The sequence below is a fragment of the Choristoneura fumiferana genome, chromosome 20 (assembly GCF_025370935.1).
Source record: "Choristoneura fumiferana chromosome 20, NRCan_CFum_1, whole genome shotgun sequence".
In the NCBI taxonomy this organism is placed as follows: domain Eukaryota; kingdom Metazoa; phylum Arthropoda; class Insecta; order Lepidoptera; family Tortricidae; genus Choristoneura; species Choristoneura fumiferana.
In genome coordinates this window covers 485,955-512,451 of record NC_133491.1, presented here as the reverse complement: position 1 = coordinate 512,451, position 26,497 = coordinate 485,955, and the positions used below count along the sequence as shown (strand labels likewise).

The 26,497-nt window shown below is 38.0% G+C and overlaps 1 protein-coding gene across 1 annotated transcript in view; it reads right to left on the bottom strand.

Moving 5' to 3' along the window:
* Positions 1 to 26,497, bottom strand: part of LOC141439356 (uncharacterized) — a 1,011,003-nt gene that overhangs the window by 536,990 nt on the left and 447,516 nt on the right. Inside the window, 3 exon segments of the mRNA XM_074103643.1 lie at positions 12,685 to 12,826; positions 15,812 to 15,966; positions 23,995 to 24,206. Coding sequence (XP_073959744.1) covers positions 12,685 to 12,826; positions 15,812 to 15,966; positions 23,995 to 24,206 — 509 coding nt within the window.

Genomic DNA, 26,497 nt, shown 5'->3' with positions numbered 1-26,497 from the left:
CCAAGCCCTCTTGTTCTGAGAGGAGGCCTCTGCCCTGCAGTGGGACATATATAGGCTGGAATGATGATGATGATGATTTATAATAAAACTTAATAAATTAATATTCTAGGGTATCTTCCCTACATGAAAAGTGGTGATGTTTTTTTTTCTAGTCTAGTGACATTGGGATATCGTTGGAGATGTCTTTCAAGAAGTAGCATGAAATATAAAAAAAATACAACAGCAGCTTAACAAGTAATATTCCATCAAAACTTTATTTTATGAGATGTTTGTACGGAATTCTACACTTCGCGTGGCTAGACACTTAATTAGCCAGCTCTTTAATTATACTAGATTCTTGATGACTTTTAAATATCTTGTTTTATATAAATCCTAGCTGAAAGCTACAAGTACATGGGTAGGATACCTCAATAAGGATTAATCAAGATAAGAACCTACTTTACAGAAAGGTTTTAGTGAATTACTATTTAAACTATAAAGTGGTGCTCTTTCACGAGGCATAAGTTGGATGGAAAGGAAGACCAATGAGGAAGTCTTGAGAATGGTTGAAGAACCGAGAACAATCCTGAACACTATAGATGCTAGACGCAGGAATATGATCGGCATTTAATACGACACGATGACTTCTTCAAAAAGGTTTTAGGAAAGATCGATTTAAGAGATAAAGAGGTGACCTTTCGCAGCTATAAGTTGGTGCAGAAGGAAGCACAATCCTGTGGCCCTGAGCTATGGTGGCGAGGCGAGAAATTCCTGGAGTTTATAGTGGGTAGGCCGGGGTCTTCTGCTCCGGGAGTCCCACACGACGACGGTCTCCCAGCCGGGCGGAAGAATTGAGAGAGGAAAAGGTCGAAAAGGCGCAGCTACATCGATCAGATAAGGGAGAAAGTCGGCGTAGCGTCGTATCAAGAGGTTAAGAGGATGGCTCAGAGGAGGGATGTGTGGAGTATACTCCACCGACAAGAGTATAACTCTTAAGTTAAAGAAGAAAGAAGAAGAAGGTGATCTGATACTTCCATCAAGATGCTAATATAACTTTAGTTTAATTACATATATTAGTATTTCTTGTCTGAGCAACCATAAGTGGAAACTGTTTATTTATTATTTATTTATTTATTTTAAGAACACATACAGTCATACATTAATGAGTATACAAGTAAACCAAAAACAATATAAAGACCTCGAGGTTCATAAATATTCATAGGTACTAAGAGTTATTTAAAACTAATAGGAGTACTTAAATAAATTAAAAATCAACTAAACTGGGTTTGGTGAAAGGTTGATAAAAACACTATACAAATAAATGTCGCCTGACTAATTTCTTGAGAGTAACATGCGAACTCGCAAATGGGTCACTATCACTAACTGTAACTGATACTGGAAGAGATCCCTGTAAGGGATAAGATCGCCTTTGTACATCTTATTATCCTGTGTTCTGTTATTTTCATGTGTTTTTATGTACAATAAAGAGTTTTACAATACAATACAATACTGTTTTGGCTTTTGAGTTGTCTAAATTTAGATATCACATGTTATTTTTTGCTGCAGTCTTCCCTTTATCAATATTTTTTTTTAAAAAACGCGATCCCTATGATTCCACAGCAAATAATTTACATTGCCAGCCGCTGGCTTTGAGCCTGGAAAGGCCAACGCTTTCGGAGATCAAAGGGGAGCCAAGAAAAACGGGGATTTAATTCCTTTACGGAGATATCGGATGCTGGCCGCCTTACAAATTATATCGATTGGTTTGAGGAAAGTTTGGAATGTGTTTCGAGATGAAAGGTTTTTCTGCATATATATGTAGAGTATCGAGACTAAATGATTGACAGATGCGCAGATTATCACTGAAGCGGACTTCAAATTTGTATTTCTTGGAGATACAGCAAAGATGACGTATACTTACGTCATTTTTTTGTATGGGAACGGTCGAGAGCTGAGTTTAGCTGGAAATAAAGTAGAATAAAATCGTCTAAATAGAGTTTGAAACGCCTTAGCATGTGGTGTGGTGTTTGTAATAGGACACCGATAAGCGGGTAACAGCTAACGTATATTGAAGAAACATAAAGTAATAGTACAGTATGTCTTCAGGGACATGAGTACCTAATTATAAACGAAAGTCTAAAAGACCGAATTCAGATGAAGGATTTATTGAGTCAATGTTCGTAATTCCAGTACCGCCCGTATGACATAAAATGTTTTTCATCACATTTGGGACTAAATATATAACATTGTTACGTAAGTTTTTATATACATTTAATACTTTTTTTTGTTTTTTAACTGATAGCGGACTAGTGCTCCATTTTATATTTAAAAAAAATGCCCTGAATTACTTGCGTACAAATCAACGCATGTAAAAAGAGCTCCTGGTTATATACTTGCGCAGTGAGCGAAATACGGACCAAATTGGCAGCAAAGCAGTGGGGGACGCGGAAGGGGGCGTAGGAGCGCGCACGCGGCCGTCACGCCATTGGCTTGTTATTATAGTTGACAGATGCGCAAACGTATCCCCTCCACTAGCCACCCAGAGCTCTTTGTACGTGCCTTGACTTGTACCTACATTTCAAATAAAAAAGCTTGTAAAATCTCACATCCTTATATCCATTTCCCACTCTGCACAACGCACTCTTACACATCATGTAATAAAACCCATTCAGTTCGCCAATCAATTGAACCCGACGGAGTACATCAACACGCCTTCAAATTAACTACACCTGATGTATGAACTGATTAACCGTCCGGCATCAATCCGGCCCGGATCGTAATTACTTCCCGGACAAAAGAGCCGGATATAGATTTGATTCCGTTCGAGATGGAACTTTCGGCTTGTATTGAATCACATCTAGAAGGACCCCGGGTTCTTTGCATGGGGATTTATATCAATAGTTATGTATATACACCTGGAGGTAATATACCTACAAAGCTGAACGCAGTTCTTTTATCGCAAATAAGATTCAGTTATAAAAATGTGTTTAAATCAAAATAAAAATAAGTCTTTATTTAACTGTGGAACTTAAAGCCACAATTTCAACCCGTCAACAACTTCATATGACTCCATTGTCCTTATTGTCCTGTAGTTGTGTGTGTTTCGTGACATACCTACATAAAAATATATTTTTCTCAAAAATGTCCGTAAAAGTTGACATTATTCTTTACATATCAAAAATTAAAAAGTTAAAAAGATTGCAGGCATTTTTTTTTAAAGTTAAAAAGGCCATGGAAATGTTGGCACAAGTCGTATGCAGCCAAGTCTAAGGGCCGGTATCAGATATTTTGTTGGAACTCCGGACTTTTTCTATTGGGTCTGAAATAGCTTGTGGTGTTTTCGGTGGAAAAATACACCTGCAGTTTATTTTTAATGAACAATGGCGGGAAAGCATAAGAAAAATGTTGAAGTTAAAATTGGTTTTATAATATATTTTGAGAAAAAGTTTATTCTATTTCAGAATTATTCACCATTTTTGAGAAAAGCTTTATATTAGTCTCGGCTGGAATAGCAATTGCTGGCTTCGTATTAGTTCAACGGACTCGCAAGCTCGTCCGTTTAATACTCATACTCAGCCAGCAATTGCCTACTTCCAGGCCACGACAATAATCTACTATTATATTATTCTTTACTTTTTTATCCATTGTTTGTCACGAATATAATGTTTTCTTTCTTTCTTTCTTTCTTTTAGTCGGTACTGGAACTACATACATACATTTTTTCTTTGTACTTTTGAGGAAGATTTAAGGTGATGAAAGAAAGGTCTGTAGACGAATATCTACCGCGACCGGGGATCGAGCTTGGGGCCTCAAGCTTCATCACATCAGCTATTCGGTCGTCAAATCAACAACGTTATTCACTTACTGTTGACGACCTGTGCCCTTAGTGTAAGTTGCCGGTTACCAAATACGTCTCGATCGCGTTCGCGTTAAAATCTCAATTTGTATGCAAACACGAACAACGCAAACGTTCCGCTAGAGGCGCTGTTCGTGTTTCCATATAAATTGAGATTTTAACGCTAACGCGATCGAGACGTATTTTGTAACCGAACACTTACACTAAGGGTACCGATGGCCAAGTGGTTAGAGAACCTGACGACGAAGCTTGAGGTCCTGGGTTCAATTCCCGGCCGGGGCAGACATTTGTGTGAATAATACGAATGCTTGATCTCGGGTCTTGGATGTTAATATGTATTTAAGTATGTATTTATTTATATAAGTATGTTTATCCGTTGCCTAGTATCTATAGTACAAGCTTTGCTTAGTTTAGGACTAGTATAGGTCAATTGGTGTCAAGTGTCCCATTATATTTATTTATTTATATAGAAAACATGTGATAGGTAGTACATATGGTGTTATTATTATTATTTAGAAGCCTGTAGAGGTGTCCCACTGCTGGGCAAAGGCCTTCCCCCATGTCCTCCACTCTACCCGTTCTTGGGCGATGGTGTTATACGATGTTTTTTATTCACAACACAGGTAGTTACATTATTTAGACTCATGCAGTTTACTTACATTACCTAAGCTCCATATTAACATAACAATGTAAACACAACAAACGAACTGTTTTCCGCTCAAAACAATAAATCTAGTAAATGAAACACCTTACATAGTAGAACAAAGGTTTTAACGCAATACACTGCACTAACTAAAACCTAACGAGATATTAATGCTGATTTTTTTACAAAGAAACAAAGACTTAAGTTGAGATTATAATTTAGAGATAATTTTACGAAATGGTTGAAGAAAATAATTTATTGAATCAGGCGTTACTTTGCGGAGGTCCATATCAATGAACTAAAAGGACTTCCTTGCTCACCCGCGTCCTTATGATAGCTAAGTTTATGCAAGATATGCGTTTTCATGTCTCCACACTGTAAGAACACACGCAAATCACACAAACCCGTCTATAACCACTACCTCAATTCACTGACGCGTTTCGAACTCAACCAGAGCTCATCTTCAGAGCAACACAACCGTTCACCATACTACCAGATGTTAGACATCGGTCTTGTGTTAGTCTACCATCTGGTAGTATGGTGTACGGTTGTGTTGCTCTGAAGATGAGCTCGGGTTGAGAACATATTTCTAGGTGGTTCGAATAGATACACGCTCCTTTAGAACGAAACCGACACAATTCAAAATGTTCTCATTTTAAAACTCAATCATGTTTTTTTTTATACAAAGTTTATTTTAGAAATGTGAATATTTCGAATTGTGTCGGTTTCATTCTAAACTCATTCTAAAGGTGATTATTATTCATCGACATCTATGTACCTTACGGCACAAGGCTGGCTGTTTAGAATAAAACGCGTGGCGCATCAATCATCAATTTTACTTTTGACACAACCCCTGTCACGGACGTCAACAAACTATAGTGAACTGTTCACAAAACCGCGCTGTGAACTAATTTTGTGCGCCATTTTGATGTAAGAAAGATGCAGTCTAGTACATAGGTATGTAGATGTTAATATTATTATTGCACTTGATTGCACATTCTTTCTATATAATTAAAAATTAAACGTAAAATTTGTTGCTACGCGCAAAACTCAGGAACGGCTAGACCGATATCTTTTTTTTTTATTGTTTTCGGTTTTGTCAGGAGAAGGTTTGAAGAAGGGTTGGAGGTTGAGAGGAAATTTAGAAATATTACAACGGGGGAAAAGCCGTGGACACCAGCTAGTTAATAATAATATTAATGCATAATGCAATGAACTTGCATATCGTTTCATCCGGTTAACGCAAACGTCATTACGTGAGGAACTTACCCCATGATTCAAGAACACCTCACTAACGACAGTTTAGCCCGAGTTAGGTAACCAGCAAACTAAACCTAGGTTTAATGTAGTTGACAGGTGTCCAGCTCTTGCACATTAAGCTTGCTCTGTTTCTAAACTTCGATTTATGTTTTAAGCTTCCGCGGTTTCCAATCAATTGGTGTTCACGGAGTATTTAGTTAATTTAAAATCCGACAGATGTCACTGGGATCGAATTAGATACAATAGATTAGATTAGATTAGATTATCGTTTGGTTATAGAAGAATGAGAATGAAGAAGATTTAAATATACTCTGCAACAGAATGTAAGCTTTAAGGAGTTTCATTTCATGAACCCTATAGTGGACCTCTTTTTTTGAATAGTAGGTACGGGCATTGTACAATTGGGATTGTCGAAAACTTTAAATCAGTGTATCGGACATGGCGGCGTTGGTGCGAGGTACTCGTGGTCACCATCATCGTCATCCCAGCCTATATACATCCCACTGCTGGGCACAGGCCTCCTCTCAGAGTGAGAGGGCTTGGGCCGTAGTTCCCACGCGGGCCCAGTGCGGATCGGAACTTCACACACACCATTGAATTGCTTTGCATGTTGTGCAGGTTTGCTCACGATGTTTTCCTTCACCGTAAAGCTCGTGGTAAATTACAAATGCCATATGAATTTTGAAAAACTCAGCAGTGCGAGCTGGAGGTTGAACCCACGACCCTCTGCTTGTGAGGCCATAGATCACCAGGGCTTTTACAACTCGTATTCATTGTAGGTACGAGGACAAAATTTCTTTGGCACCTACATAATCCATCCCAGCCTATATACGTCCCACTGCTGGGTAAGTACAGGCCTCCTCTCAGAACAAGAGGGCTTGGGCCATAGTTCCCACGCGGGCCCAGTGCGGATTGGGAACTTCACACGCACCATTGAATTGCTTGACAGGTTAGTGCAGGTTTCCTCACGATGTACCAATGACCTACATAATATGTGGACCTTAAAATAATTCGACATTTGTTACGTCTTTAGGACAAAACATTTATCAATTAGCTGTCATAACAAGCATTGTACAGCTTTATAGCATAGCATACTGAACATGTTTTTTAAAAGTTGAAGAACAAAAGTAGGAGAGTTACGCGAGAAGAATCAAATCTTGCCTTTAAAGCCCCATGATTGGATACATCCTGTATATTTGTGTTATTGTTGTAGTTTTGATCGAACGAATCCAACCCATACATAACCATAAAAAAAACATTTTTAATACAAGCTTTTTTTTTGCTGACGGTTTGACTTTACTTGCATTGTCATTCAAACTTCATTTGCATACCAAATTTCAAGTCGATGCTATTAACCGTTGAAGAGTTCCGTCCTGCGGAGACAATCTTGGCTGGACTACCAGGATGTCACTACTAGATTACTTATTGTATTGTCACGCAATTTACATAAGTATTCCAAATTTCAAGTCAATCTGAAACTGAAAACTGGTGAAAACTGAAAGTTGGTGAAATTTAACTTGCAAGATTTCATTACAGACAGAGACAACGAGACAGGTGAAACTAAGTAAACAAAAGCTTGTAAAAATAACAATTAATTCACTGCTTCTGCACACCGAAACAGCATCAAAAATCTAACAAAGCATTAATTGCTACGAACGAATACTCGGAAAAATTGAAGGGGCCCTCACAAAAGGAAGGGCGTGAGGTTCGATGGTGGGGCAGACAGCAATTTGGCCCCTTATTATTATTGGACCCTTTATGTCAACCAGCTCGCTCGGAATTATTTCTTGGCAGGCATTCTCTAATTAAAATATCGCGCTTCTTTTGTTGAGTGGTAGAGATGTTGACATTCACTTTGGTCGCAAAATGGTGCGTTGTCAGCGTGACGTTTGTGGCTGTAACGGGTACGTAACCTGCAAATATCGATCCGGAAGAAACGAGCATAATGTTATCATCATCATCAGCCGGAAGACGTCCACTGCTGGACAAAGGCCTCCCCCTTAGAAAGCCACAGTAAACGACAACTCGCCACTCGCGTCCACGCTACTCTCACGATGTCGTCAGTCCACCTGGTTGGAGGCCTGCCAACGCTTCGTCTTCCGGTTCGTGGTCGCCGCTCGAGGACTTTTCTCCCCCAACGGTTATCTGTTCTTCGAGCGATGTGGCCTGCCCATGCCCATACCCATATGCCATTTCTTTATCATCATCAGCTGAAAAAGAAAGCCCCTTAGAACGTAATGAATGACAACTCGCGACTTGCATACCCAGGTCCGCAAATCTCGCGATATCGTCAGTAAACCTAGTAGAAAGTTTGCCAACGCTTCGTATGCAGTCAGATTCGTGGTCGCAACTCAAAGACTTTTCCTCCAACGATTATCTGATCTTCGAGTGATGTGGGCTGCCCATTGCCACTTCACCTTGCATGTTTTCCAAGCTGTTGGTGGCTTTAGTTCTTCGGCAAGTTTTTGTATTATCACGCTATCGCGCAAAAATACTGAGCATAGCTCTTTCCTAGCTCGTTGCGTGACTCTGAACCTCGCTAAGAGGCCAACAGTCAAGGACCACATTTCAGAGCCATAGGCCATCAGTCGCAACACACTGGGTCTTAGACTATAGTCTAATTTATCGCCTGATAAGATGTCTCAGTCTCTCGATTTCCCAATGAAAAGTTATGTGTATCACAAACTTATATAACCTAACCAACGAAATGTTGGAAAACCCCCGACATTTTCACTATAAAGTTCAATATCTCAAAAACGGCTGAACCGATTTTGATAAAACATGTCTAAGAACCATTGCTAAAATCTCTGCTTTCAAATAAAAAAACCGCATTCAAATCGGTTTACCCGTTTAAGAGCTACGAAGCCACAGACAGACACACATAGCGGTTAAACTTATAACACCCCTCTTTTTGCGTCGGGGGTTAAAAATACAGATTGACTAGAGCCCACTAATATTATAAATGTGAAAGTTTGTATGAACGAGTGTGTGTGTGTGTGTGTAGTCCTTAAAAACTCCGATTAAACTGCAAAATAAGTCTTAAATTAAACTATACCAGCGAACAACCCAAATATCCCAATTTTCCTTACACGGTGTCCCTTAATATGTATGAACAAAAATTAATAAAAGCAGTCAGGTGCCGGCGCGACGGGTTCGATCCCGGTATGCGCATAATGTATGAGCCATTGGCTGCACGCACCGAGACCCTCCATAGTCCTACAGCAAGCGTACCCATTAATTGATGAAACAGGCTCAACTAGACTTTTGTATGGCATACAAAAAAATATTAATGTTACTAATTGCTGACTTACCGAAATGTCGATCGTTGTACTGCGATTTATTTGAAAGCAAATGTCTGACTTACCTGTAAAAAAAAGAATATAATATAAATCAATATGAGATTTTTTTTAAATGTAAGTACAACCTATTTAAATATTCATATTGTGGCAATATACAGACACATTTAATTGCCTACACAGAATATTTAAGAAAAAATATACAAAACAACTGACTGGAAAAAATTTCATTGGTTTTAAGTAGCAAAATAACGTTGAAATTTACTCATAACTTTATTTATCTTTACTTCATTGATACTTTTACTATTTGAAATTGCTTCATTCAATATTTTTAACTTTCTTTTACATCAAAATTTAAATTAAGAAACTATTTTATTCAAGTATTATCTGAAGCCTTTGAAGACTTGCCGGCTTAACTTCGGTCCAGTAATTTTAAAAGGCGAGTTAGGAAAATGAAAGGAAATTTCAAAGAACTACTTCTTCCTAAGTTTATTCAGTACACAGGAGTTTTTGGGTACAAAAAAGGAGGACAGCTTTTTAATTTCATCTGGCACAGTCAACCAGAAAGAGATCGAGACCGCCTCAGTAATAAAATATATAAAAACTATTTTATTAGCTTAACATAAAGGCCGTGTATACATACTTATAGAATTATTGTAACTTTAATCAAATCTCTTTGTAGTTGACTGTACTATACTTATATATACATTTATCATAACGCTGCCGACCCCGACATAATATAAAAGTAAGAACTTAAATTTAACCACAATTGGTCAATTTCAAGGCTCTATGTCAAATGATGGTAAAAACGAATTCCATGCAATAATATCTTATTTCTGTCACAAATAGTATTCAAATTACATTATTTTTAATTATTTTTTCTCGTATGTGGGTGCGTTATTCTAATACGTATACTCGTAAGTATTAACGCGTATAGAAACTAACGTGTACCTATATATTATTGATTCAATTGCGTATGGGTCCTTTATGCTAGTTAATAGTGTTATGCCTATTGGTTTTTATCAAAAACTAAATGACATTCCTAGAAGCCTGAAGAAGGTTTTCCTAGAAGGTAAAAACTAATTTGACGTGAGACGTATTTAATTTTAAGTTACCTTTTTAGACATTTTATTCAGGAAAGAAAAAAAACTTGCTCTAGTTCTATAAAAGATATGTAGGACGTTCGGGATGTTTGTATAAAATGGGGCGAAAACTAAACACACTTCCACAACAAACAAACTTTCCGAATGGATGTTAGAATTATGAAACTTCGCGAGCGAAGTTACACAAAGCGTTCTTTACAGTCCCGTCAACTTTCGCCTCAACTTCGCGTTATTGTCAACTTTTGTTTTGCTATCTTGACGACTAAATGCAAATAACTATACACAAAAATTATATACATAACAAGTTATTCACTCATGCGCGAATGCATTTGTATATAGGTACGGGAAAATTACAAAGCTCCGAAAAATAAATTCAGAATATTTTCAATAGGTACTCAAAGCTTTCTCCATTATTTAAGCACTTTCAAAGTGTATATCCCACACACACACACCCACACATGCAGTTCTAGCTTTTTAGTTATACTTTTAAATATTGTTGAGTTAAGAGGCAATATCGCGATTGTGCATCGCTCTGCTCTGTAAAATCGAATATTGTAGTTAATCTGGTAATTCTCACACGATACAGGCTCGACTAGTGTGTAACCACAGTTAACTTTAGTTCCTAATTAATATTAAGTATTGTATATCTTTATGACTGTGTAATCTATTTTGGTAAATAAAGCATTATCTTATCTTATCTTTATATCGTAAGACCGGCTCGGCAGTATTCTATGAGCATTAATTCTCCACCTCACTCGAATAAAAAAAAAAAAAAAAACAATCACTGCTGCAGTTTCTTTACCCGAGGTCCTAATTCAAGTTAACATAACGTTTTTTAACGCGAGAATCGTATTAACCACGTATTTTGTCCTAAAAAAATGGCTTTTTGACAAATTTCTTGCAGCGCATTTTTATTAGCAATTTTGGTCTTTTCGAAAGCTCTGATGGTATTTAATAGTCTTTTAACTTACACAATAAACATTTTAATTCCGATTTAATTCTGGAACACCGGTGTCTCTTATGAGTTCCATCCTGTTTCTAAATGCAGAAATATCTTCATGCTTACACCACTGAATCAATTTATTTTTATTTATTTAGTTTTATTCCGAAAAATTGTACACTTCCCGAGAAACAGCGATAAACGAATTCTTCGGAAATTAAGTCGCGGGCAATAGCTAGTACGAAACCAAATAACAATATTGCCTGCCATGCTCATGATCATAAATTTTGTTTCGCCCAAAAACTTATTTAAATATTCCTATGAACAAAATAACGTAAAAACTTGGCGCCGGGTGCGGAAGAATCGGTCCCTAAACTTGGGCAATATACTGGCGCCCAAAATGGGACCGGACGTGTACGTTTCCAGGAGACGTGTGTGTTTTAACATTGTTTTAAAATATTGTCCGACACGATAAAGAAAGACAATGTGTAATTGCGTTTCAAGGAATCCGGGGGACTTGGAAAAAAAAATGTGTAGCCGTTTAAAAATATGAGTCAGTAAAATAAGTAAATTATACATATTTATTGGAAAAAGATAAAGAATTGCATGACGAGGTACATTAGGAATAATAGAATTTAAGGTAGAATATTCTTGCCTGGACTAGGCAACTAATTATGGGCTATTTCAAAAGAACTGCATCGGAACTGCGTGGGAAGCCTACTAACACATCGGAGAAAAATATAACTTTTACCTGATTTAGTTCCTCACTTTTTAATAGTATGCTAGATAGAATTATAATAGATAGCGACAAACCAATATTCACAGACAGAGCCGCAGGCAACAGCTAAAAAGTTTACCATAAAATGGCAAACTATATCGCGACCGTTCAGTGCTGCCCTCGATATTTTCCTAGCAAAAACACCCTCAAATAGTTTCGCAAAATATCAAACCGTCTATGCAGGGTGTTTACAACTACATTTCAGCCTTAGTAAACTAACTAATTCAGTGCAATATCAAGAGATGGCGCTATAAAAAACCTGAGAAAGTCAAGCCATGTAATTATCGTTCTGAAATTTCATTTCAGCGCCCTCTGTGGATAAAGTTCTGAACGCTTAAGTCGCGTAACAAAGGTGTTAGGAAAATTTTGATAGATGTCGCCACTCAACTTTCCTACTTATGACACGGTGCAGTTGCAACTTGTATAATTGAAGTCAACGAACTGTACATTTCTTGTCAAGCCATGTAATTATCGTTCTGAAATTTCATTTCAGTGCCCTCTGTGGACAAAGTTCTGAACGCTAAAGTCGCGTAACAAAGGTGTTGGGAAATTTTTGATAGATGTCGCCACTAAACTTTCTTACTTATGACACAGTGCAGTTGCAACTTGTATAATTTAAGTCAACAAACTGTACATTTTTTTTCCAAGCTGAGTCGAGTGAAATTTTATTCAGTTCTGTAATCTAATTAACTTGTCACGTGAATGAATATTGAATGTTAACGCTGACATCTACTTAACAAATAGTACCGCCAGGAAAAGACTTTAGATGTTAAGTGCATCATTCAAAACAAAACTTATTTTAACGTGAAGTAGAGGTACCAGAACATACCTTGAGTAGATGAGGGTCTCTCTCAGCAGCATCCAGCAAAGACTCCGCCTCGCTGAGCCACGCGACGAATTTCTCCAGCGAACGGTCGAAGTTCTGGAGTGACGAAACTGCTGAGTGCAAAGCTTTGCCTCGCGCTATGATGCTGTGGAAAAAAAGAGAACATTAGCAATCGCCAAACATGCTTCAAGAACAGGTTAAATAATACAGGGTGGAATTTATTAACGTCGCTTAGAAAAAAGTCTAAATGATGATAACGTACCGTAAGAAAACATGTCATTAATAAAAAAGAAGCAAAACTGCATTCAAAGATTTTTGAAAATACACTTGCTACACCAGCGGACCGAAGCGACTAAAATACAAAACATCACACCCCATACTTTTATGGCATAAATGAATAGATAGGATTAATCATAAGAATCAAATTTATAACAAACATGGTAATAAAACGAAAGTAAACCATTAAACTTTTCAGTTTCTTTCTTAAAACTACCTATAGTACAGAATGTAGATGGCAGTGAAAACAAAGTTTGTCATGAACCATGTGGTGTCAGACAGGACATAAAAATATCTACAGCATCTAATAGATGGCGCTAGCTGCAGTATGAAACGACTAACGAATTTCAAGTGACGCTCCAAGTCTTTAGATTGTAGTCAGTTTTCACTAGATGTCGTTACAAGTATAATAACAACGAGAACCATCGTCGTAGTAGCACGCGACGCTTCATAGATGGCGTTAGTTAGTACTTTTAGTTGAATAGTGTGGCTCATAGGTGGCGTTATGTTTGTGAAGAGATTGATTTCTGTAACAAACCTAATGAAGTAGGCTTAATGAATCTTAATGGTAAATAAACAATTTACTCATCGGAACGCAAGAGTTATTCGCCATTATAATGTTGTTTTCGCATGTTTAATGCATCCATTATAAAATGTATTTATACCGCGCTGCTGACATAGCGTGTTCTTGCATTTCCATTCAATAATTCAATGTTTTATTTTAGATGTTAGGTAGAACATTCAACTTTACGACCAACACAGCAAGATTCACATTCGGATTCAGCAATCGTAACATAGAACCGGTGCTGACTGAACTAATCAGGTCGGCTAGCACACGTATTCTCCCATTTGTCAGAAAATACGTTCAACAGACTTTGTAAAAGGAAGGCAGTGAACGCCAAACGAGAAACGGCATGTGTCGTGCTAGGCTGGCGTAGGTCGTGGTTTTACCGTTCTTAATTAACTTTACGGTGCATGCTGGCGTCGCACCGCGGCCGCACCAACCGCACGCCTCACGGAGCACGGTACTGTTTGTCGGTGTAATTTAACAGCGTAGTTGAGTTATTGTTTCGGTATTGTCTCACCTAGTACAAGTGTTTGAAATAAAATAATTATTTGCTACTAGTGTTCCTCAACTTACACTAAGTAATTCAAAGTCAAAATATCTTTTCAAACCTCTCCTTCAGAAAAGTAACTTTTCCTCCCTGACGAGAGGGAGCAAAGTGCAACTTTTCTGTTCAAGGCTTTTCTAAGTGTTTTATTGCAAATGAAATTTTTTGAAGTTGATAATTGTAAAGCCATGCCATTTTCTATGCTGGTTGTTCTTTAATAATGTTTCGTTCGAGTTTCTTAATGCTCGGTGTGAAAAGTTGTATGAGCCACTCAGGAGCAAAATTATTTTCATCTTGGGCGTTAACACTTGAATTCATTACGCTCAGGATTCTACATTAGAATCCTTCGCTACATTCTGGATTCAATGTACGCCCTCGCCGGTAAATACACCATTTTGCTCCCTTGTGACACAAATAACTATTACTCAATTTAGGATATGACACGCACTTATGAATGTCAAAAAAAAACTACCACCAGTTCGGAAAAACCTCTGTTGAGAAGAATCCGGTAAGAAACTCAACGAGGTAAAACTGTGAGATACGGATGACCCGGTTAAAGCCACGAGTTCATGGTAAATGCAAGCTGCTTCCAACCGAAACCTGGAGGTCTACAGGAGAGGCCTATGTCCTACAGTGGACGTCCTAGAGCTGATATGGTGATGATGATGATTAGATACGACAACGACAAAATGTCATTGATTCCGATATCTATAAAATACTACGAGATTTTGCATGTTTGAGCAAGCTTGTGTTTTGAAATTTTTCTTGCTAGAATCTCACTTTCTCAAAAAGTTAAAAAAATTCAATGCAAAAATGCAATTTCTTGAAGAATTTGCTTTGGGCTAGCGTCCAAGCAATAATGTAGTTAGTTAAATATGAAGCGGACTGTATGTGTTTTCTGGTCGCTGCAAAAAATACAGCGTATAAAATATTGCATTCGGAGAGTTTCGTGTCACAGAGCAGAGTTTATTTTTTTATATTCCCTGCACTAAAATTTATAATGGACAACACATTTTTTAATTCACGTTTTAAAATTCTCGCCATGGTGACTCACAGTAGCGCAATTAGTTGTAATGGGTTTACCTTTGATACATCGACAAACTTTTTATCGAATCAGTTCGAAGTCAAAGATTCACGTATTTTTATTTCATCGATAATTCATCACATCGAACGATTAGATTTTTTAATCAAAGATTTTTAAATTTTTGTAGTGTAGGTCTTAGTTTGTACCTACTTTGTGTTATAGGTTTAAGTTGATTTTATTATATTTATTGTTTTGACGTGTGTTTAATTTAATTTAATTTGACATTGTTTGGTTTCTTTCGACTATTTGTATTTATTTGTGGTTTGATTTGTTTTTTATTTAATTTGACATTTTTGTTTTATTTAATTAGGATTTATATTTAGTAATTTTTCTAATTAATAAATACATATTTTTTATTAAAATTAATAAAAACGTTACTTTGTATACATTTACTTCATAGAACGTCTTTCATCATTTCAGGTATTTTAATTATTTTTAAATCTTACTAATTACAATTCATAGAAAGTATTTTCTAGCAGTGCAGCAGTGATTCGTTTCTGCTGGTGTCGCAGTCGTAACCTAACCTACTTTTTTAGCAGTGATTCGATGGTTGATGGTCTCTGGCTCGCTTGATAAGTGAAGTGTCATTACTATACTTCTATTTATATGAGCCGCTACTTATCTCCAATGGGTCCCCTGGAGCAGAATCTGTACTGACCTGTTATTCAGCTCGCTGTACCGATGGTTGATGGACTCCGTGGCCCGTTTGATGCGTGAGGTGTCGTCGTTCCGGTACACCGCTATGAGCCGCTGCGTCAGCTGCCCGAACAGCTCGATCTGATGCTTGTACTGGTGCACCTCTGCGTGGAACGACTGGAACAAGGTTTAGGTTAGACTTCATAGAACGGGATTCAAACGACTGGAACAAGGAGGTTAAGGTTAGACTTCATAGAACGGGATTCAAACGACTGGAACAAGGAGGTTAAGGTTCATAGAACGGGATTCAAACGACTGGAACAGGGAAGTTTAGGTTAGACTTCATAGAACGGGATTTAAACGGGACTATATCATTACAATCGAATAATACTTCTGCATAATTTATTGAATCAGGCGTTAATTTGCAGAGGTCCAAATCAATGAAGTAAAACAATTACTTTGCTCACCCGCTACTTAATGGTAATTACGGTTCACTAATGTTTCGCAAGTAATGTTTGGCAACCTGATTAATTTCGCAACTTTTCATTTCGCAACTTTTTTATATTTCTGAAACTGTTAATATTTCAGGATTTTTATAAAACTGACTTAACCCAAAGGGTTAACCTAGGGGCTTCTACACGATGGCCCTGAAAAAATCCTGAAATATTTACAGTTTTAGAGTTTGCGAAATGAAAAGTTGCGAAATGAATCAGGTTGCCAAACATTAGTTGCGAAATAAACGGATGCCGGTAATTACGTCTATGAAAGAAATGTGTGTTCTTGCAGTTTCTTCACCTTCACACTCTACTGAGGTGTTCGAACTCAACCAGAGCTCATCTGCGGAGCAACACACATTTCTTGCATAGACGTAGCTATCACAATATCACGGGTGAGCAAAGTAATTGTTTTAGTACTTTCAGCCAAATATGTGGTCTACCACCCTAAAGTTGATAATCGTTTGCATGTCATAAAACAATAATGCCAAAAGACGTGTCTGTCAACTTGAAAGTTCGACTTTAGCGACATATTCATTTGATAGGAACTTGTTTAAAAATTGCCTTTTTAAAGTCGCTTAGAAATGGTAAAGCATTTACCACATAATAATATTTATATTAACTGTGACTAAAACTAAAGGTGAACTTCGAAAAGTGTTTACCGTTTATCAAAATATAAGTTTTAAAATCCAATATACTTTCTTGATCAAGTAAGAACATTGCATTTTAAACAAAGTTGTAACTAAAACATATTTTTGAGTCAGACCGCGAAAGACTAACTTACTTAAACAACGTTCCATCCGAGCTTTAGTGTGAAGGGGTAGTCGATGAGGCAAGAATTTAATTAAGTTCTCAGTTCTACTAGACTTGAATTACACCTATTTTTACTTAATAAAATAAACGTTGGTTAATTCTCTTTTAATTAATCCTTATAAATATCTAACAGGAGATAAGTCTGAAACATTCTACGCTAATTATCAACATTTTATTTGAACAATAGATATAGTAACAACAGCTGAAGTTCTAGACATTTTCAATCCAAATTTTTTAATCTCAAGAACGTTTAACTAAGCTCTAAACCATCTCAATTAAACTATTTTATGATTAAAAGTAACCACGTCCTAATCACTCTCTGCATTTGGGGGCTAGAATGCGACAAACAAATGCCAAATCTAACATCTGAGTCTAACATCTGGTCATCGGTGTACGGTTGTGTTGCTCTGAAGATGAGCTCTGGTTGAGTTTGAAACGCGTCAGTGTGTTGTGGTGGTGGTGGTAGATGGGTTTGTGTGATTTGTGTGTGTTCTCACAGTGTGGAGGTGGAGGAACTGCATGAACACGCATATTTTGCATAAACTTAGCTATGATAAGGTCGCGGGTGAGCAAAGAAATTCTTTTAGTTCATTGATATAGACTTCCGCAAAGTAACATTTTAGTAATTCAATAAATTACACGGTAAACACGCACGCTTCCTTGTGCCCAAGATGAGAAACATAATTAAAAACATTGCTAATGACGGCAAGACTAGTGATCTCCATCCAAATCAAATAACGAGGTCACGCAAAGGAAAAAAGATGAAACAAAAACATAAAATCGTTGCTTATATTTTTTCCGTCTTGTTCAACTTGTTAGACGAGTAACAAGATATTTTGTAAGCCCTCGCTTTCTTTGTAAACCGGTAATTACTTTAATTGGGTTCGTAATGATAGTGGCAAAAAGAAAGAAAATTGTTTCAGATTATGAAGTAACAGCTTGTTAACGAAAAACAAATTTTAAATGCCTAATTGTCTTTGTTGGTGATGAATTTACTAAAGTAGTATCTGATTTAGCTTATCTATTTACACGCTTGAGTATACAGGATGTCTCTGGCTTTAAATCTAAGGTTCGATGCTATTCTCATAACTGAGCACCTTTTGTTCTGCAAGTTTTTAAAAATATGATCACTGTTAATTTAATTTTCTTCATACAGATTAAATGTAATTTTCAATGTATGCGGTACAATACAAAATTGACAGCACATCGATAAATTTTTGTCTTAGAGATGTCAAATAAATGTCAAAAATTAGTTAAGGCCCCAGTACCAAGAGACAGCGATAACACCGTCATATCTGATACACTGATTTACCGATTAAACTTTGAGGCTCAATAAATGATGTAAATTCAAGATATTTAAAAATGTTACAAAACTAAAGTAGCAGTTACGCGAGGAGCCCCATGGGCAAAGACACCCTGTATTAACAGATAAAGAGACCGATAGATCTACAGACATAGCTTAGTGTCTTTAGATATAGAAAGAAGGAAAGAAAGAATGAAAGAAAGATTTATTTTGGCTCCATAAGTACCACCTCCACCTAAAACTAAGACTAAACTAGCACTAAAACTAGGTTACTTGGTTGTTAATTTGTACTACCTATGTATATGTACATATACCAACTAAAAATAGGACACCTCCATAATATCTGCGTCTTTTCATATTTGTGAAATAATATCTCTATTATTTTGCCTTTTCTTGCCCATAATACTCTGTGGATTACACATTACTACTTCGTCCTTTACAGTTTCTAAACTGCAATCAAAAACAAACCTTACGAATATTATTTCCTTTTCTTACAACGTTAACACACATCGACATAAAGTGAAACTTTTTGCGCATTCCCTAACAACATCGTATTTCGCTAAACTAAGACTATATATTTATAGAACAAATAGAATAGTCCAAAGAAAGCGAATTATGTAGATTGGGTAGCTCATTTAATTTACAAGGGAAGCGGGTCCTTCACTATTACCTACCCTCGAGCAGAATTACAATTTGCAAGCACAAAAGATTCTCGAAAAACGTTTAAAATAACTACATATTTGAAGCTTCAGAGAAATTTTTTTGTCCGGTCAAAAGCCTCGGGGGTCATTGTTATAAACCTAAAAAAATTGTTCATACGTATTTTTTTTTTTTTTTTTTTTTTTTAAATAGCTTATAATGTGTCCCACTGCAGGGCAAAAGCCTCCCCTTTCTTATTCCACTCGTCTCTACTCTTGGCCAGCTCTTGCCAATCTGACTGGAATCGGTCCAGGTCGTCCCGCCATCTCCTCCTAGGTCTGCCTCTGCTCCGGTGCCCGTCGCATGGAACCCAATCGGTGATTACTTTGGCCCAGCGATCCGGATGCATGCGGCAGACGTGTCCCGCCCAGTCCCATTTTAATTTGGCGGTCTTCATTCCCACATCGACAATTTGAGTTCTGGAGCGCAGATCAGTGTTTCTGATTCTATCAGATCTCCGAACACCTAGAATACTCCGCTCCATAGCTCGCTGGCAAATCTTGAGCCTGGACTTCTGAGCCTCAGTCAAAGACCAGGTCTGAGCGCCGTAGGTTAGGATGGGCAGGATACACATATCGACGAGCTTGCGTTTCAGGGTTAAAGGAAGTTTGCCCTTCATTAGCACTTTCATGGACCAGTAGCTCCTCCAGGCATTTTCAATGCGTTTATCAATTTCTTTGCCTTGTCTGTTTTCGAAAGAGACTATCTGGCCCAAGTAAGTGTATTCATCGACATATTGTATTACCTGCCCATCTACCGCTACCCTACGTTTGACGCTATTCGTCATTAACTGTGTCTTTAACCGGTTCATCGTAAGTCCAACCTCAAGACTTGCCGTGCTCAGTTGTTGGAGCATATTTTCCAGTTCCGTTGCCGATGTAGAGAAAAGAACAATGTCATCAGCAAAACGAAGGTTAGTCAACATTCTGCCTCCAACATCAATTCCCTTGTTCTGCCAAGAGACCGCCAATGACTTAAAAACCTCTTCGAGACAGCTGGTAAACAGCTTAGGAGACAGTGGGTCACCCTGTTTCACTCCCCTCTGTATCGCAAAAGTAGGACCCGGAGAATGAAGTTTTACGCTTGCTGTACTTTTGCGATAGATTGCGCCAATGAGTTCAACATAGGTGGGCTCTATCTGTTGACTACGTAGTGCCGATATTATTGCACTATGCTTAACGCTGTCAAAAGCCTTGCTGTAGTCAACAAATGCCAAGTAAATGGGCTTATTAAACTCATTGGCTTTTTCCATCACCTGGTTTAGGGAGTGAAGGTGGTCTGTTGTAGAGAATGATGGTCGGAAACCAGCCTGTTCTGGGGGTTGGTGTTGATCCAGTAGTGGGCCGATCCGGTTCTGGAGGGTCTTTGTAAAAAGTTTGTACAAGTGAGACACTAAGCTAATGGGCCTATGATTATTTATGTCGGTTTTGTCGCCCTTCTTGTGCAACAATATTATATCAGAATGGCAGAGAAGTTGAGGAATTGAGCCAGTTTGCAACATAGTGTTAAATAGGTTGGAAATATAAGGTAGTAGGATATCTTTGCCTATTCTCAAAGCTTCTGTCGTGATGCCATCCTCTCCAGTACTTCTCTGGTACGGCATACTTTTTAGAGCTAAACTTACCTCATGTCCTGTTACTAAAGGAATATTATTAGAGCAGCCAAAACTGGAGTTATGGGTGTCGCGAGATGGATCAGAATATAAGGACTTGTAAAAATTTGTGGCAATCTGTATGACCTTGTCTCTACTAGAATGTTTCACACCACTATCGTCTCTTAGAGTATTTATCCAAGGTTTCTCCCTGGTGATTCCTTGCCTAGCAACTCTCAGAGACGTTTGGTTATTTATTGCTACCTCGACTAGCTTTGTGTTGTAGTTTCTTATGTCCTTTCTTATGCTACGCTTTACTTTTTTGTCAATGTCTCTGTACAAACTATTGTTATTTCTAAATGTTTCTCTAAGTTCTAGTAGTTTTAGTGATTTTTCTGTTAGTTTCTTGGTTTTTAATTTAGCCTGTTTTATTTTTTTGCTGGCATTTGTGATACTCTTAGCAATGTTGTCATACTGTCGTTGAGCGTCTGGCAGATCATCACCATCAATGGCAAGAAGGGCAAAAGAGTTTCTGAGTTCTAAATTAAATTTATCTTGGTTACTGTATAGAATGTCTTTGTCTAATTTTGTTATTTTTCTGCTGAACATTTTTCGTCTCTGAATTTTGAAATTAAATGTAACTTTGGTTCGAATTGGTCTATGGTCAGAACTATAAAATATTTTATTTATGATTGAGACATCTTTTATTACATCCCTGCCAGATGAAAGAACATAATCAATTTCATTTTTTGTTCGTCCATCCGGTGAGACCCAAGTCCAGCGACGTTGCGGTTTTTTGAGGTAGAAGGAGTTGCCGATGCTCATGCGTTGTCCAAAAGCAAATTGGATCAGACTGGTGCCGCGCTCATTCCGGTTGCCCAGCCCATGCGGTCCAAGTACTTCGTTGTCGTCCAATTCACCCCTAGTTCCGATTTTAGCGTTAAAATCTCCGAGTACCATGGTCCACGTTCCTCGGTACTCATCGCACGCTTTATTAAGGAGATCGTAGAACTCCTCTATCTCGTCGTCACTGTGCGTTGACGTTGGTGCGTACGCTTGGACCAGGGTCAGTGACTTCGTTTCGGATATGCGAAACACTAAGACTGCCACTCTGTCTGAGTATCCTTTGAACTCTACGATGTGATCCTTCCACTTCTTTGCTACGAGGAAGCCAACCCCATTAAGGCCGCCGGCTGTACCTATGTGGTAGAACACATTCGATTCTCTATCTACAGTCTCTTCGCCCTCCCTACGCACCTCCGAAAGACCCATAATATCCCACTTTATATGGGTCAAGGCGTGCTCCAATTCTATTAGTCGTTCCTCCTTCATAAGGGTACGTACATTGTAGGTCAGTATATTTAGTGTGTCGGTGTCCATTTTGCTAGCTGTGGTCGTTTGACGGTGGATCGATTTCGCCCGGGGATTCTTCGCACCCCGTGCTCCAGGACTGGTCCAGCCTCCGTCAGGGCCGGGGTCGCTGGAGCGGCCGGGCACTGGGGGCCGAGACGGGGAGTTGTACATTTCATAAGAAAATAAGAAAGGGGGTTTGGACCATAAGCCCACCACGCTGGTCCAGTGCGGGTTGGTGGGTGGGTGGTTCGCCAGAGCCTTGTTTGTTGTTCGGCAGGGTGCACCACGAGCAGGTAAGGTTGGCTTGGAGCCCGAAAGATCTAAATTGGGCCCCCTTACACCCCCCTTACATACGTATCATATAATTAAATTACAGTTTATAATAATTACAATCAATTTTGCAAATTCATTACTTAGCTTTGTATATTTCTACATTGTTCTACGTATTCGATTTATTTTTAATTTTTGTCATTTAAAACTCTTTGCTTGTAAACTTTTATAATGGAGAATTAAAAAAAAAACTGTGAAAAAAATCACACTAGTGTGGTAAAATGATCTTACGAGCCATGTATACATCCTTTGAAAGTGAATTTTTCGAGCAAATGTATTGAAAAAAAAAACATTACAGTATGTTTCAAAGATATACAGACTGCATAAGTAATTATGTTATCTTATTTAAAAACTTGCGATTACAAAGTTAACACAACAATGAGTTTATTAAACCTTATGTATAGTTAGGTTGAGTCCTACTAACTGAGTATTCAGAACAGAGTACAGAGTTAAAAATTATAAACTTAGTTTAAGCTTAGTTCATTGATACAGATTTGATTATGTAAAGCACCAAAAAAAAACATTTTTTTTTTATCTTCAGTAAACGAGAATGCAGCAAGTTTCAGTGCCAAGTTCTGTTTATTTGCGCGTGTGCTGTTAGCACTTAGTAAAGATAGTGCGAGACTTTTGCAGCAGCAATTATGCAAATTCGCGGGTGGAGTCGCGGCGATATTTTCGTGGATTTCGCGAGAAATTCAAATAATGCAGTAAGTGCGACTTGCATTTGTTGATTTATGGGCCCGAAGGCTGCCAAGATACATTATTAAACTACAATCGGCTAAAGATTGGAATGGTACGAGTTTCTCATGTATGGAGCTTAAGGTGCTTTTTCACCAGCGAGGCGTGGCGAGATAATGTGTCAGCCAGGCGTCAGCACCCCGCCAGCGCACTGTCATGGGGGACACCCAAATACTCCGAAATATTTTATTCCGAATTTGCTAATTCCGATTTTCAAAACTCCGATTTTCAGAATTCCTGAGACATATAATTCCGATTACTTAAAAACACGAAATTTATTTTTCCGAATTTCAATATATATCGATTTTTTAATATCCGATTTTTAAAACTTCGAAGAATGAAAAGCACGAAATGTTATTGGCCCGAAGTACAGTATTCCGATTATCAATTTTCCGAAATGACATCGCTAATTCGGAAATATGACATTCGGCAAACTAAACTTCGCGGTTTTAATAATCGGAATCTTGATTTCGAATCTCGAATTTCGAATCAATCAATTTAGATAAATTGACCTGCATACTTAGGTTAGGTTAGGTTAGAATTGCGACAAACTGCGCGGAACAGGAGCTCCGCTGTGTCACATTGCTGAAAATCAGTAACAGTAAATACTGTTTTAGGCTAATCTACATAGCCTTAGTTAAAAAGTCGGGATTTATTATTGATCGGTGTAATGATATTCGGAATTTTGAAAATCGGTATTTTAGTAATCGGAATTCGTATTTTTGCCATTTCGGATTATTATTGAGTCGGACTTCTTATTGTTCGGTTTATTAAAACTCTCATGGACGCTTAGTTGGTTCACATTTAGATCAACCACGACTACCCCCTCAAGAGCATAGTGACCTAAAAGACGAGTGCTCCTATTGCTCTACCCTAGCGCCTACCTTTTGCTCTCGCAGCTGCATTTCCAGCACGTCGGCGGTGTGTCCAGGCGGAGCCATGCCCGCGAGCCGCGCCTCCATGCGAGCCAGCCAGGCGTCGGCGTCGCGCCGGCGCGCCTCGTACCGCTGGCTGTCACCAAGCATGGCGTCGAGCTGCGCCTTGCGCTGTAGAACACGCGCGTTTGCTTCATCCCAGTGCTCACGGAGGGCTGTCACTGCGGAAGAAAGGGGAAGGTTAGTTCCTTATGTCAGTCTTAGAGAAAAATTGTCACAAATATTTCAGACTCAGTCAGTATTTTCGACTTCAAAAAACGAAGACCTCTTCGAAATATTTTTTTTGATATAAAATCTTGGGTTATTCGCCATTCACATGTGCACCTATCTGAAAGTTATGTTTTTATCTTGATTATTTTTTAAATAAAGGGTTTACAATACATACATACATTATTGGAAAATAACCAACACGAAAAGTGTTTTTTTTTCGTCTGTCCCAGTATTAGCAGACCATTTTGAATTTTTAGAATCATGTGTCAAGTCTCCTTTACACAGAATGTGCTATTACCAATATTTAAGGTAGTTGCCATTCATGTGGCGTTCGATCTTTCCTCCTGTATACAAACAAAATAAGAAAATAACGATTAAATCATTCCAGTTAAACGGCAACTCAATGTTTTTGTTAGAATGATGTTAGATCCCTTTGTTACGTGTATAAAGCAGCGACTCACGTCAAAGGATTAAAAAGGATTTTCGAGATGATATTCTCATAAAATACCTACTTGCCGCTTTGCATAACAGAATTTCTTGAATATTTTATTTAAGGCCCTTTATATGTGTGTTGCTGTTTCTACGCCGTAAAGCAAGAGATTCTTGAATGGTTTACGAAATTTAATTCTGTTCTTGGAGTACAAAACAAGTAACAGTAAGAATGCACCTTCGACCTCATCTTGATGACAATTGACGATCGGATGGCCAAGTGATTAAAGCTGACTACGAAGCTTGAGGTCTCAGGTTCGAATCCCAGCCAGGGCAGATATTTGTATGAATAATACGAATGTTTGTTCTCGGGTCTTGTGTTGGTGTTGTGTTGTGTGGGCTATGTTAAATATGTATTTAAGTATATATTTATCTATTTATTTATTTATTTATATTTATTTACTAGCTTTTGCCCGCGGCTCCGCCCGCGTGGTATTCGGTTATCGCGCGCTGTTCCCTCGGGAACTGTGCATTTTTCCGGGATAAAAAGTAGACTATGTCACTCTCGGGCCCATAAACTATCTCTATACCAAAAATCAAGTCGATCCGTCGCTCCGTTACGCTTACGGCGTGAAAGACGGACAAACACACAAACACACTTTCGCATTTGTAATATTAGTATGGATTTATCTACACTTTTCATCAGGTCAGATCGGGGTTGACGGATCAGTATATGTAAAAAAACCTATACTCGTACGACCAGCATCTTAAGACCAGATAGCCGAGTGAACCTGACTATAAATTGAGGTCTCGGGTTCTATTCCTGGTGGGAGCAGATATTTGTATGAGAATTGATTTGTATTGAAAATGTATGGAGCATGCAAAGTTGTCACGAAACGTAAAGTTGAGGGTAGTAGTTAATCCTTTGATTTATAGTGCAGTGAAGGTCTGCGCCGGCGCCGCGCCAGTGCCAGCAGCACTTATTAGTTCACTAATATTATAAATATTAAAGTAAGTATGTTCGTTTGATTGTTACGCTTTTAATTCTTCACGCCTTACTTAAGTACTCAATTGCACTGAAAAAAAAGGGTAGCTGAACTAGTTTGGCTCCTTGACGTTTAGCCAAAATGTACTAATTAGGAACCAAAATAATGCTAATATTGCAAAACTGGTTTTGTAAGACATCACCTAACTTTTAGCTACTACAAGCAACAATTTTGTACGCAGCAAATCTTTTTTTTTGTCATTGTGGCCGTGATGAAATTTGATGTAGAGACCCTAAAAAGGACAAAGATAATTATTATCGCCAATTGTATAAACGATTACTTCGGAGACGAGTCGCAGACGCACGCCTATTTGTTATGGAAATTGTTTGTGACCCTCAAAAACAGAATTGTTTTTGTCCGGAAAAACGTATAGCTCCAGCGAGCTCAAGATAAACGAATTCCTCGTACACAAAGTCAGCCAATAATTAATATGAAGAAAATAAAAAAAAACAATTCCATTTCGAAATCTCTCTTGTGAAAATACTAGGCTTCTTTGACTATTTAAGCGCTCTATTAATTTTCACGGTTGACTAAACACCAACAGAATTAATGAAGCTCCAGTAAGCAAAATAATACTGAACATTATAGCATTCTAAATGCATGTACGATTTGCGGGAAATTGCCCAGTGGGGCGCGTCGCTGCGCGCGGACAAAGTGACTGTCCAAAATAAGACTTAATTAATACTGCATGAAAACTCTCGAAATCATTTAAAACGCTCGAAGTGCACGGAATTTTTGCATTTCGTTTTGGCAATGTACATTTTGCA